Source organism: Microcaecilia unicolor, chromosome 11 (assembly GCF_901765095.1).
Source record: "Microcaecilia unicolor chromosome 11, aMicUni1.1, whole genome shotgun sequence".
NCBI lineage: Eukaryota > Metazoa > Chordata > Amphibia > Gymnophiona > Siphonopidae > Microcaecilia > Microcaecilia unicolor.
In genome coordinates, this window is record NC_044041.1 from 75,194,955 (window position 1) to 75,208,831 (window position 13,877).

The following is a 13,877-nucleotide window of genomic DNA, read 5'->3' on the forward strand; positions in this document are numbered from 1 at the left end:
GATTTTGGACCGGTTAAGACCTATAATAGATACTGCTTGTATAATTACCATGAAATAAGTAGATAAAGGTAAAGGAGTAAAATAAAGGGGAGGTTGGGGGGGGGAAGGGGGAGGAAAGGATGTAAAATGATGATGATGATGTTAGACTAGATGCACATGTACAATTATGACATGACAATGTTTACAAAATGTTTGACTTTATTGGTTTTGTTTGACGTGGTACATCATCAATAAAAACCGTTGAAATATAAAAAGGAGTTAGAGCAGCTTTTAAACTAGACTGGGGAGGAAGCCGACAGTCGCCCAGGAGCGCATGGGTCGGTGTGGAGTATCCTTGAAGGATACTATTGAAATAGGACATTAGGGAATCCCAATAGAGAGGTTTCAACAATGCTGAAAGTAAGCCAGGTGTGCTTAATGAGAGAGCAGGATAAAGGATGCACATTATCCCCTTCAACTTCTTAGCAGCTTGTCGATCAAAGGAAAAAACACAATTTGAAGTGCCCATATACAAATGCTAGAAGCCTAAAAAAATATGATGGAAGAGTTAGAATATATAGCACTAAATGATAAGGCAGATATAATAGGCATCTCAGAGACTTTGTGGAAAAAGGACAATCAATGGGACACTGTTAACAGGGTATAAAAATTGTATCGTAATGATAGGATCAAATTGGAGGGGGGGTTGCGCTATATGTTAAAGAGGGAATTGAGTCAAATAAAATAAACATTCCACATAACACAGATAGCGGCGTGGAATCATTATGGATAGAAATTCCATGTGTGAAGGGAAGGAGTATTCTTGTAGGGCTGTACTATCATCCGCAGGGACAAAACGAACAGACGGATGAAGAAATGTTTACAGCGATTAGGAAAGGTGGCACTATGATAATGGGTGATTTCAATTACCCCGATATTGACTGGATAAATGTTACATCAGGGAGTGCCAAGGATATAGAGGCATATTTTCAAAGCACTTAGCCTTCCACAGTTCCATAGGTTTCTATGGAACCTTGGAAGGCTAAGTGCTTTGAAAATATGCCTCAAAATTTCTAGATGTAATAAACCACTGCTGCTTGGAGCAGCTGGTCCAGGAACCGACAAGAGGGCGAGCCATTTTGGATCTGGTCTTTGGTGGCATTCAGGGCATAGTGCGAGAGGTGGCGGTGTTGGGTCCCCTGGGAAACAGTGATCATAATATGATCACATTTGAGCTACTATCTGGGATGAACCCGCAAAGGAAATCTACTGTAGCTGCATTTAATTTTGAAAGAGCGACTATAATAAAATGGGGAAAATGGTTGAAAAAAAACTAAAAGGATCGGCTGTAAAGGTCAGGACACTAAATCAAGCGTGGACGTTATTCAAAATACCATCTTGGAAGCCCAGTCCAGATGCATTCCATGTATTTGCAAAGGTGGAAAGAAGAGAAAACATCAGCCAGCATGTTTAAATGGTGAAGTAAAAGAGGCCATTGCAGCCAAAAAATTGTCCTTCAAAGAATGGAAAAAGGACCCCAAATAAGAAGCAACATAAGCACTTGCAAGTCAATGCAAAGCATTAATAAAGAAGGCTAAAAGAGAATTCATATTTTCCACAGAGGCTAAAACTGACAGCTACAACTTTTTTAGATACATCAGAGCAGAAAGCCTGCGAGGGAATCCGTGGGACTGTTAGATTATGAAGAAGCAAAAGGGACGCTTAGGTAGGACATGCCATAGCGGAGAAACTGAAAGGATTCTTTGTTTCTGTCGTTATGGAAGAAAGATGTAAGAGATCTGCCTGTACCAGAAATGGCATACATCCAAGGGTATTCAAAGAACTCGAGCATGAAATTGCTGATCTGCTATTAGTAACATATGACCTGTCGTTAAAATCATCCGTAGTACCTGAAGATTAGAGAATGGTTCTAGAGGTAATCCGGGAAATTATAGACTGGTAAGCCTAATGTCGGTGCCAGGCAAAATAGTGGAAACTATTATAAAGAATAAAATTACAGAACAACTGGATAAATATGGTTTAATAATGGGACAGAGTCAGCATGTCTTGCCTCGCCAATTTGCTTCATTTCTTTGAAGGTGTGAATAAACTTGGATAAAGGTGAGCCGGTTGATGTAGTGTACCTAGATTTCAGAAAGCTTTTGATAAAGTTCCTCATGAGAGACTCCTGAGAAAATTAAAGAGTCATGGGATAGGAGGCAAGGTTCTGGTGTGGCTTAGGAACTGGTTATTGGACAGAAAACAGAGGGTAGGGTTGAATGGTCATTTCTGTCAGTGGAGGAGGATGAACAGGGAGTGACACAGGGATCTGTTCTGGGACCAGTATTATTTAACATATTTATAAATGATATGGAAATCGGAACAATGAGTGAAGTGATCAAATTTGTTAATCAAGGTGATCAAGGTTGTTAAAAACACGTACGGACTGTGAAATATTGCAGGAAGATCTTAGGAAATTGAAAGACCGTCACGCTCCTCACCTCACTCCGCTGCGTTCCGTCTGGGCCTGCTGCCGCCGCGACGTTCCCCGCCTCGCTCCTCTTCTCGCTAGGCCACGTCCGCGGCTGGGAGCGTCGGCGTCTGTGCTGGCCCGGTGCTTTGGGCGGGTCTGGCCGTTGGGAGTGGAGCGCCGGCCATCTTAGCTGAGCCGGCGCTCCAATGGTTTCCCCGGGTCTTTCTTCGGGGCGTGGGGTTTGCGCCCGGGATCCCTCATGCTGTGTGACCGCTGTCGGCCGGCCTGCACAGTCCCGGAGTGTGGCTGTGTTTGCCCCGCCTCCTGCCTTAACAGGATTGGAGTTCGCTGCCGGACTCCGCCCCCTCCAGCGGATCATCCAATGGAGAGCTTTCTGTCTCAGTTGATTCTGTGGCTCCTGATGGTGGGGGCTATTTCAGGAGCATCTTCCCCTCACTTCTCTGCTTCGGCTTCTACTTCGGTAGGTTTGCTGTGTGCTCTGGTGTGTTTCTCTACTATCTTCGTTGGTGACTACCTCGGTGCTGACCATTGCCTGAACCCGGATACTCTCTGCTTGCTGCTTGTCTCTGAATACTGCTTGAACCCGGATACTCTCTGACTACTGCCTGAACCTGGATACTCTCGGCTTGCTGCCTGTCTCTGAGTACTGCCTGAACCCAGATACTCTCTGCTTGCTGCTTGTCTCTGACTACTGCCTGAACCCGGATACTCTGCTTGCTGCCTGTCTCTGACTACTGGCTGAACTCAGAATGCTCTCTGCCTGCAGCCTTCTGACCCCTGCCTGCGTCCGGAAGTCCTGTCAGCCGCCCGCAACTGGGGGCTCAAGCCTCGGGGAACGGCGATCATCATAGGTGAAGCCTCGGGGTTGCTCCGACTGCCCATCAGAGCGCAGGTTCGAGTCTTCGTCTCTGTGGTCCGCCTGGGCACAAGGACTCAAGAACACGACAAAGACTGGGCATCCAAATGGCTGATGAAATTTAATGTAGACAAATGAAAGGTGGTGCATATTGGAAAGAATAATTCAAATCATAGTTAACCTGATGCTAGCGTCCACCTTGGGGGTCAGCGCTCAAGAAAAAGATCTGGGTGTCGTTGTAGATAATACACTGAAATCTTCTGCTCAGTGTGTCGGTGACTAAAAAAGTAAACAGGATGCTAGGAATTATTAGGAAAGGGATACTGAATAAGACTGAAAATACTATAATTAACACCTTAGTTTCGGTTCATGCTGCGTCCACACCTTGAGTATTACGTTTAGTTCTGGTCGCCGTATCTCAAAAAAGATATAATGGAATTAGAAAAGGTTCAAAGAGCAACCAAAATGATAAGGATGGAACTCCTCTTGTATAAGGAAAGGCTAAAGAGATTAGGGCTCTTCAGCTTGGAAAAGAGATGGATGAGGGGAGATACAATTGAGGTCTACAAAATCCTGAGTGGTGTAGAACGAGTAGAAGTAAATCGATTTTTTACTCGTTCCAAAAGTACAAAAACTAGGGGACACTCAAGGAAGTTACATGGAAATACTTTTAAAACAAATAGGAGGAAATATTTTTTCACTCAACGAATAAGTAAGCTCTGGAACTCTTTGCAGGAGGATGTGGTAACAGCGGTTAGTGTATCTGGGTTTAAAAAAGGTTTGAACAAATTCCTGGAGGAAAAGTCCATAGTCTGTTAGTGAGACAAACATGGGAAGCAACTACTTGCCCTGCGATTTGTAGTATAGAGTGTTGCCACGATTTGGGTTTCTGCCAGGTACTTGTGACCTGGCTTGGTCACTTTTTGGAAAACAGGATACTGGGCTAGATGGACCATTGGTCTGACCCAGTATGGCTACTCTTATGTACCTCAAATAACATGTTTCTGTACTGTGACTCAGCTCTCTATGTAAGCTTGAGCCATGAGGTTCAGGAAGTTAGGGAGTGTAATGGCTTTGAGTCTCATGGGACTTGAAACCGTGAGACCAGCCCGAACTTCTTATATCACGTGGCTCAAGTTTGCAGAAGAGCTGAATCACAGCGGGGTAGTAGGAAGAGTGCTGATTCTTCTGAAGTGCAGCCATTGAGGTGATGCGAATAGGTAGCAGTATGAGAGAGAGCCTGGGTAAATGCTGGCGGGGAGGGACAAGAGAGAGTGAGTAGTGACTGGGTAAAGCTGGAGGAGAGGAGTAAGAGAGAGAGTGACTGGGTAAAGCTGGAGGGGAGGGGGAAGAGAGAGAGTGACTGGGTGAAGGATGGAGGGGAGGGGCGGAGAGTGGGTGAAGGCTGAAGGGAGGGTTTGGGGAGAGACTGGGCAAAGGCTGGAGGGGAGAGTTTTGAGGGAGAGAAAGTAGGTGAGGGAGGAGTGTTGAGAACGAGAGAGACTGAGTGAAGGCTGGAGGGGGAGGGTTTTGAGAGAGACTAGGTGAAATTGGAGAGAGAGACTGGGCGAAAGCTGGAGGGGAGAGTTTTGAGGGAGGGAAAGTGGGTGAGGGAGGGGAGGGTTGAGAACGAGGGAGACTGGGTGAAGGCTGTAGGGGAGGGGTGAGAGACTGGGTGAAGGCTGGAGAGGAGAGTTTTGAGGGTGAGAGACTGGGTGAAGGCTGGAGGGGGAGGGTTTTGAGAGAGACTGGTTGAAATTGGAGGGGGGAGAGCTTTGAGAGAGAGACTGAGCGAAAGCTGGAGGGGAGAGTTTTGAGAGAGAGGCTATGGTAACTGATGAAACAAACAGTTGCCTTTTTGTTTCACCTATCTAAAGGGTGCTGTCACACATCCTTTTGGAAGGGAGACTACTTGCTTTTGCCAGTGATTTACTGAGGACTTGCTCCCTTCTCCCCCCCTCCCCAAAACTTCACTGGAGAGACAGTGTCTGATGGATGGGGAAGTAAAAGCTGGCTGGCTCCTGGATTTAATAAAAGTTTGTTGAGGCCTGCTCTAGGCCATGCTTTTGAATCTCATCGCCAGGGGTCTCCAAACTGAGACTATCTTCTCAATGGAAACTTGCAACTTTACTTCACCTTTGGAGTTGAAGTAAAGTTTTCAAACTGTCAGGGAGTAATAAACTGCACTAATCTTCAGTAAGTTTGCTGATTGGAAGTAATTCTTCATGCACAGTTGTAAGGTTTGTCAGATTTAGACATGAAGAGCCTGCATGTGTCTTCTGTAGCCAGAGGATCCACACTTTAGAAATAACATGATTAACTGGATTGTCAAATTTGTCTTTTACTAATGGTCATCAGTTTTTGAGGGACCTCTACATTTTACATGAACCATTCAGGGGTTTTTTTGTTTGTTTTTCCTCAGGACTGGGGGAGGGGAGGAGGCAAAGGGTGTCCTATAAAGATTGTATGAATTTTGTCCATTGACTTGTGTTTCTTTGTTCAGCTGCTTGAGATCATTGCCACCTTTTTACTCCTCTTCCCCGTCTTGCTCTCTGTTTACTATTATGGTTCTTAGAAATAATGTGGCTGTTGACTGTTTGGTGTATGAGTTGAACCCCAGTACTGACAGCCTGCTTAAAGTTTCACCCCCAGAGGATGCGGAGTCCAGGAGAGTAGTGGAGAAGCTGGCACGGTTCGTGGCTGAAGGGGGCCAGGAATTAGAAAAGGTGGCTGTGGAAGAATACAAGGACAATCCACTGTTTTCGTGAGTATAGGCAGAGCATAACAGGCCTGCTTTTCTCTTTTTGGGAGTCATTACTAACCATTACCATGTTAATTGTGCCTGGAGTTGTTAATCTGTAGTAAATTAAGTGAACTTGTGGGAGAAATAAAACTTCCTCAGAGACCCTCCAGACCAGTTATGCACGCCTACCAGCAGAGGGAGACAAAACACCAAACTTTGTACACTGTTTATGTAACCTGTGCATAACTGCATAACCCCATCCATCCAGTGTTTCTCAGTCTCCAGCAGAGGGTAGACGTGCAGCCTGTCCGGTCTGGTAGGCCTAAGTTTTTTTCTTTGGACCTAATTCTTCTCTTTGTCTTCTCTATTTTTCTTTTTGGATCTGTTTAAAGAGAACCAAAAAAAAACCAAAACCCCGTGCTTGGTCTCCTCTGTGTGCTTGGGGTTGTGGGTCCGGTGGGGCCCCATTTACCCCATGGGGCGTCACACCCAGGTGGCCGGGTCCCTCCCCCTAGACTGCTGTCCTTTTTGGGCAGCATTGTGCCTCAGCTGTTGTGTTCGGGCGGCAGCCTTGAGTGCCCTACAGCCAACAACAGCGGGGCTCAATAAAGTTTAAAAAAAAAAAAGACTGATTCTCTGGTTTGAGCTGGTGTCTTTCTGGCTGTCTGGGAGAGCCGAGGCTTTTGATGAGTCTTTGTGTGTATCTTTTTCGCACCACAGCGCTTTTTGGCGGCTCTCCTCCTTACAGCAGTTATGTCCAGGAAACTGCTTCGCTCCTCGTTTTTGTGCTCGTTGGGGTCTGGAGGTGCGGGGTTGCCAGTGCCACCTCTGTGGAGAGCCTAAGTTGCCTTTCTCCGAGGACAAGCAGGCTGCTTGTTCTCACGATTGGGTGACGTCCACGGCAGCCCCAGGAACGGATATCTTCCTAGCAACAAAATGTTTGCTAGAGCCTTCGGGCCGCAGCGCACCGATCTTCCCGCTCGTCGCACGAGAGAGTCCCGCTTGTTGTCCGATACCGAGAAGGATGCCTTGTGGGATGAGGGAGAAGATCCCAGATATTTCTCTTCCGAGGAGTCTTGTGGTCTTCCCTCTGATCCTACGCCTTTGCCAGAAAGAAAGCTTTCTCCTCTGGAGAGTCTTTCTCTTCATTTGTCCGGGAAATGTCTGTGGCTATTCCCTTCCCTGTGGTATCTAAGGAGGAGCCCAGGACTGAGATGCTCGAGGTCCTTGACTATCCTTCGCCACCTACGGAATCATCCACTGTTCCTCTGCATAATGTCCTTAAAGAGACATTGCTGAGGAACTGGAAGAAACCAGTAACTAACCCCACCATCCCCAGAAAAGCTGAGTCCCAATATCGGATTCATGGAGAACCTGAGTTGATGAGGTCGCAATTATCTCACGACTCTATGGTTGTGGATTCTGCTCTCAAGAGGGCCAGGAGTACTAGAGATTTCGCCTTGGCGTCCCCGGGGCGGGAATCTAGAACTCTTGACTCGTTGGGAGAAAGGCCTATCAGTCCTCTATGTTCATATCCAAGATTCAGTCATACCAGCTCTACACCGAGCATCCACATGCGGAACAATGTAAAGCAACTGGCGGACTTGGTGGACAAGCTCCCTGTGGAGCACGCCAGGCCTTTTCAGGAGGTGGTCAGGCAGCTGAAGGCGTGTCGTAAATTCCTGTCCAGGGTGTTTACGACTCTTTTGATGTTGCATCCAGAGCCGCTGCTCAGAGTATAGTGATGTGCAGACTCTCATGGCTGCATGCCTCTGGCCTGGATAATCGAGTCCAGCAGTGGATTGCGGATGTCCCTTGCCGGGGGAATAATATTTTTGGCGAGAAAGTCGAGCAGGTGGTCGAACAGGTCCACCAGCAGGAAACCGCTATGGACAATCTCTCCCACCGGGCGCCTTCAGCTTCTAACTCATCAGGTAGACGCTTTTTCCGGGGAAGAAGGAATGCTCCCTATGCCTACAATAGGCGTAGGTACAATCCTCCTTCCCGACAGCCTTCTCAGGCTCAGCCCCAGCTCGCTCGTTCTGGTCAACAGTGTACGCCCAGACAGGCCCCTTCAGCTCCACAGCAAAAGCAAGAGACGGGCTTTTGACTGGCTCCAGTTGAGCATAGCCGCTATCAAAGTGTCCATGCCGGACGATCTACCGGTCGGAGGGAGGTTAAAATTTTTTCACCAAAGGTGGCCTCTCATAACCTCCGATCAGTGGGTTCTCCAAATAGTCCGGTTAGGATACTCCCTCAATTTGATCTCCAAACCTCCAAATTGCCCACCAGGAGCTTAGTCCTTCAGCTTCCAGCACAGGCAGGTACTTGCAGAGGAACTCTTTGCCCTTCTCAGTGCCAATGCGGTCCAGCCCTTTTCACCAGGGCAGGAAGGGCTGGGATTCTATTCCAAGTACTTCCTTGTGCAAAAGAAAACGGGGGATGCGTCCCATCCTAGACCTAAGGGCCCTGAACAAATACCTGGTCCAAGAAAAGTTCAGGATGGTTTCCCTGGGTACCCTGCTTCCCATGATTCTGGGAAACGATTGGCTATGCTCTTTGGACTTAAAGAATGCTTATACACACATCCCGATACTTCCAGCTCACAGGAGGTATCGTCGATTCCATCTGGGAGCGCAGCACTTCCAGTATTGTGTGCTGCCCTTTGGTCTCGCGTCTGCGCCCAGGGTATTTACCAAATGCCTGGCAGTAGTTGCAGCATCGCTACGCAGACTGGGAGTGCATGTGTTCCCTTATCTTGACGATTGGCTGGTGAAGAACACCTCAGTGGCAGCAGCTCTACAGTCCATGCAGATGACTATTCAACTGCTGGAGCTACTCTCGGGTTTGTTATAAATTACCCCAAATCCCATCTTCTTCCTGTTCAAAGACTGGAATTTATTGGCGCTCTGCTGGATTCACAGACGGCTCGCGCCTATCTTCCCGAGACGAGAGCAGACAATCTTCTGTCTCTAGTTTCCATGGCCAGAGCGTCTCAGCAGATCACAGCTCAGCAGATGTTGAGACTTGTGGGCCATATGGCCTCCACAGTTCATGGGACACCCAAGGCCCGTCTTCACATGAGATCTGCTCAATGGACCCTAGCTTCCCAGTGGTATCAAGCTGCAGGGAATCTAGAGGATGCGATCCAGCTGTCCACCGAATTTCACACTTCCCTTCAGTGTGTGGACAATTCAATCCAATTTGACCTTGGGACGTCCCTTTCAAATTCCTCAGCCTCAAAAAGTGCTGACAACGGATGCATCCCTTCTGTGGTGGGGAGCTCATGTAGATGGGCTTCACACTCAAGGAGCTTGGTCTCTCCAGGAATCAGGTCTTCAGATCAATCTCCTGGAGTTGCGAGCGGTCTGGAACGCTCTAAAGGCTTTCAGAGATCGGCTGTCCAGTCCAAATTATTCAAATTCAGACAGACAATCAGGTTGCCATGTACTACATCAACAATCAGGGGGGCACCGGATCTCGCCCCCTGTGTCGGGAAGCCGTCCAGATGTGGCTTTGGGCTCGCCGGCACAGCATGTTTCTCCAAGCCACGTATCTGGCAGGCATAAACAACAGTCCTGGCCGACAGGCTGAGCAGGATCATGCAGCCTCACGAGTGGTCGCTGAACTTGGGCATAGTGCGCAAGATCTTCCAAGCGTGGGGCACCCCCTTGGTGGATCTTTTCGCCACTCAGATCAATCACAAAGTCCTCAGTTCTGTTCCAGGCTTCAGGCCCATGACAGACTAGCATCAGATGCCTTTCTCCTTCATTGGGGGAAGGGCCTTCTGTATGCATATCCTCCCGTACCTCTGGTGGGGAAGACTTTACTGAAACTCAGGCAAGACCGCGGAACCATGATTCTGATTGCTCCTTTTGGCCGCGTCAGATTTGGTTTCCTCTTCTGGAGTTGTCCTCCGAAGAACCGTGGAGATTGGAGTGTTTTCATCACTCAGAACGAGGGGGTGCTTCTGCATCCCAACCTCCAGTCTCTGGCTCTCATGGGTTGGATGTTGAGAGCGTAGACTTCGCCTCCATGGGTCTCTCTGAGGGTGTCTCCCTTGCTTCCAGAAAAGATTCCACTAAGAGGTGTTACTCTTTTAAATGGAGGAGTTTGCCGTCTGGTGTGACAGCAAGGCTCTAGATCGTTGCTCTTGTCCTACACAGACCCTGCTTGAATACCGTCTACACCTGTCAGAGTCTGGTCTCAAGACCAACTCTGTAAGAGTTCACCTTTAGTGCAATTAGTGCTTTCCATTATCGTGTAGAGGGTAAGCCTATCTCTGGCCAGCCTTTAGTTGTTCGATTTCATGAGAGATTTGCTTTTGTCAAAGCCCCCCCTCAATCCTCCACCAGTGTCATGGGATCTCAACGTCGTCCTCACCCAGCTGAAGAAACCTCCTTTTGAACCTCTGAATTCCTGCCATACTTCAATTTGACGTGGAAGGTCATTTTCTTGGTGGCGGTTACTTCAGCTCCTAGGTTCAGTGATCTTCAAGCCTTGGTAGTGCATGCTCCTTATCTCAAGTTTCATCACAACAGAATAGTCCTCCGCATTCACCCTGTTCCTGCCGAAGGTGGTGTTGGAGTTCCATCTGAACCAGTCAGTTGTCTTGCCAACCTTTTTTCCCCGTCTTCATACCCGCCCTGCTGAACGTCAGTTGCATACATTGGACTGCAAGGGAGCATTGGCCTTTTATGTGGAGCAAACAAGCCCCTTTAGACAGTCCGCCCAAATGTTTGTTTCTTTCAATCCCAACAGAAGGGGAGTCGCTGTTGGGAAACGCACCATTTCTAATTGGATAGCAGATTACATTTCCTTCACTTATGCCCAAGCTGGGCTGACTCTTGAGGGTCATGTCATGGCTCATAGTGTTAGAGGCATGGCAGCGTCTGTGGCCCACTTGAAGTCAGCCACTATTGAAGAGATTTGCAAGGCTGCGACATGGTCATCAATCCACACATTCACATCTCACTACTGCCTCCAGCAGGATAGCCGATGCGACGGTCGGTTTGGGCAGTCGGTGCTACAGAATCTGTTCGGGGTTTAGAATCCAACTCCACCCCCCTAGGTCCATTTTTATTCTGTTCCAGGCTGCACTCTCAGTTAGATGTTTTGTTTCGTAGGTCAATCCTTATGCCCTTGCCGTTGCGAGGCCCAATTGACCTTCTTTGTTGTTTTGAGTGAGCCTGGGTGCTAGGGATATCCCAGTCGAGAGAACAAGCAGCCTGCTTGTCCTCTGAGAAAGCGAAGATACATACCTGTAGCAGGTATTCTCCGAGGACAGCAGGCTGATTGTTCTCACAAACCCGCCCGCCTCCCTTTTGCAGTTGTCGTTTTTATTTGTTATTGCTTTATATTTAACTGAAGCGGGACTCTCGTGCGGCAGGTGAGAAGATGGCCGCGCATGCGCGCTCGAAGGCTCTAGCAAACGTTTTGTTGCTAGGAAGATTTCCATTCCTGGGACTGCCATGGACATCACCCAATCATGAGAACAATCAGTCTGCTGTCCTCGGAGAATACCTGCTACAGGTATGTATCTTCGCTTCCTCCGCATTCCTGCAGTTAACCGCGGAGGTTCCCACGGCAAGTTCCGATGGTGTTGTCAGCCGCGCAGGTGGGTATGACAGCAGCAGCAGTTCTGTTTTCAGTGGGAACCTCCGCAATCTTGGATTCTTCCCGCACTGCCTCAGTCAGTGCAGGGGATATCTGTGCCAGGTCCTTCCTCAGTTATAGACAGCTCAGGAGGGATGGGTTTTTCTCCTGATTTTATCTGGTCCATGTTTCAGGCCTGGAAAGGAGGCTCTTCCCGGCCGGAACCCTCTGGTGAGGGTGCGGGGATGGTGATTGCAAAGAAACCTTGCTTTGAGTGGACAGAGGATCTCAAGGCTTTTTCTCTCCCAGGCTCTGAGGGGGGACCTCAGTGATTTTGGAGAGGAGGAGGAGGCTTTACTTTCTGCTCAGGAGAAGGAGTGTTCCTTGCCAGGGGAGGACCCCTCGGTGTTTCGGATTTTTCATAGGGATGAGTTATCCAAGCGTATTGATCAGATGTCGCAACCCTTAAATTTGAGCCAGCTGAGGTTCCTCTAGGGAATGCGAAGCAGGTGGACCCCTTGGTTAAGGGGATTCGATGTCCTCCTTGCTTCTTTCTTATGAACAAAGATCTGAGGAAGATGGTGGCGCAGGATTGGTCTTCTCCAGGTACTCCTTGCAAGGTGTCTCAGGCCATGGCTAGGCTTTACCCTCTCCCTCAGGAGGATAGGGACTCTTTGAAACCTGCTATGGTGGATGCGGTTGTGACTGCGGCCACTAAGGCCACAGCTATTCCGGTGGATGGTGGCGCCACATTACGGGACCCCCAGGATAGGAAGTTAGAATGCTTTCTTAAGCAGAGCTTTTACTTGTCGGTCTTGGTGCTGCAAGCCTCTGTTTGTGGGGGCCTGGTGGCTCACGCTTGTTTCCATTAGACTGAGAAGCTTCTGGACGATTCAGGGAGTGATAGGGCTTCCTGGATTCAGGAGTTGGCAGAGTTGGATATGGGTTCATCTCTTTTCTCAGGTGCTCTTTACTATTTGTTATGAGCATCAGCAAAGAACAATGGCCCTAGTGGTCGGGGCCTGTTGAGCCCTTGGGTTACAGGGTTGGGCCGCAGATGTGGCCTCTAAATCCAAGCTCTGTTCGCTCACCTTTAAAGGTTCTATGCTTTTTGGGGTAGATTTGGATGTTGGTGCACAGACTTGGGAAAGCTAAGGTTCCACATCTTCTGGAGATCCGTCCCAAGTCAGTTTCTGGGGGACATCCTTGCGCGGGTCGTTTTGGGAAGCTCGGTGCTATAGGGCGGGTAGGTCGAGCGGAGCATCCAGAGGTAGTTTTTTCTAGAGGACCCAGTCCTTTCAGGGCGGGCGCCATGGTGGCCATGATTACTTCTCGGGAGCTACCGGTACTGCGCAGAACTCCCAATGAGGGTGCGGGGGGCCCAGCCTCTGGTGTAAGTGGGTGCCCGGTTGAGTCAGTTTTAACAGAGGTGGGCCGTATCACGTCGGACCAGTGGATTCTGGCGGTAGTACGCGACGGATATAAGTGCATAAGCATCGCCATGCTGGGACAGACCAAAGGTCCATCGAGCCCAGCACCCTGTCACCGACAGCGGCCAAAAGAAACAAGCAATTTGTCCCGCCCATCCTAGAAATACTGTATTATTCCCTCGTCCATTCAATAACATTCTATGGCTTTTCCTCTAGGAAGCCATCCAACCCTTCTTTGAAGTCCGCTAAGTTAACCGCCTTTTCCAGCAGCGAATTCCAGAGTTTAACTACTCGTTGAATGAAGAAAAATTTCCTCCAATTCGTTTTAAATTGACCACACTGCAGCTTCATCGCATGCCCCCTTGTCCTAGTATTTTTGGAGTGTAAACAGACGCTCCACATCGACCTGTTCCATTCCATTTATTATCTTATAGACCTCTATCATATCTCCCCTCAGCCGTCTTTTCTCCAAGCCGAAGAGCCCCAGCCTCTTCAGCCTATCCTGATAGGGAAGTCATCCCATCCCCTGTATCATCTTTGTTGCCCTTCTCTGCACCTTTTCCAATTCCACTATGTCTTTTTTTGAGGTGCGGCAACCAGAATTGAACACAATACTTGAGGTGTAGTGCACTATGGAGCGATACAATGGCAGAATAATATCCTTATTTTTGCTTTCAATCCCTTTCCTAATGATACTTAACATTCTATTTGCTTTCCTAGCCGCAACAGCACATTGAGCAGAAGTTTTCAACGTATCATCAATGATGACACCTAGATCCC

The 13,877-nt window shown here is 48.4% G+C and overlaps 1 protein-coding gene across 1 annotated transcript in view; it reads left to right on the plus strand.

Moving 5' to 3' along the window:
- Window positions 1-13,877, plus strand: part of SUGP1 (SURP and G-patch domain containing 1) — an 88,870-nt gene that overhangs the window by 18,260 nt on the left and 56,733 nt on the right. Inside the window, 1 exon segment of the mRNA XM_030219740.1 lies at window positions 5,970-6,093. Coding sequence (XP_030075600.1) covers window positions 5,970-6,093 — 124 coding nt within the window.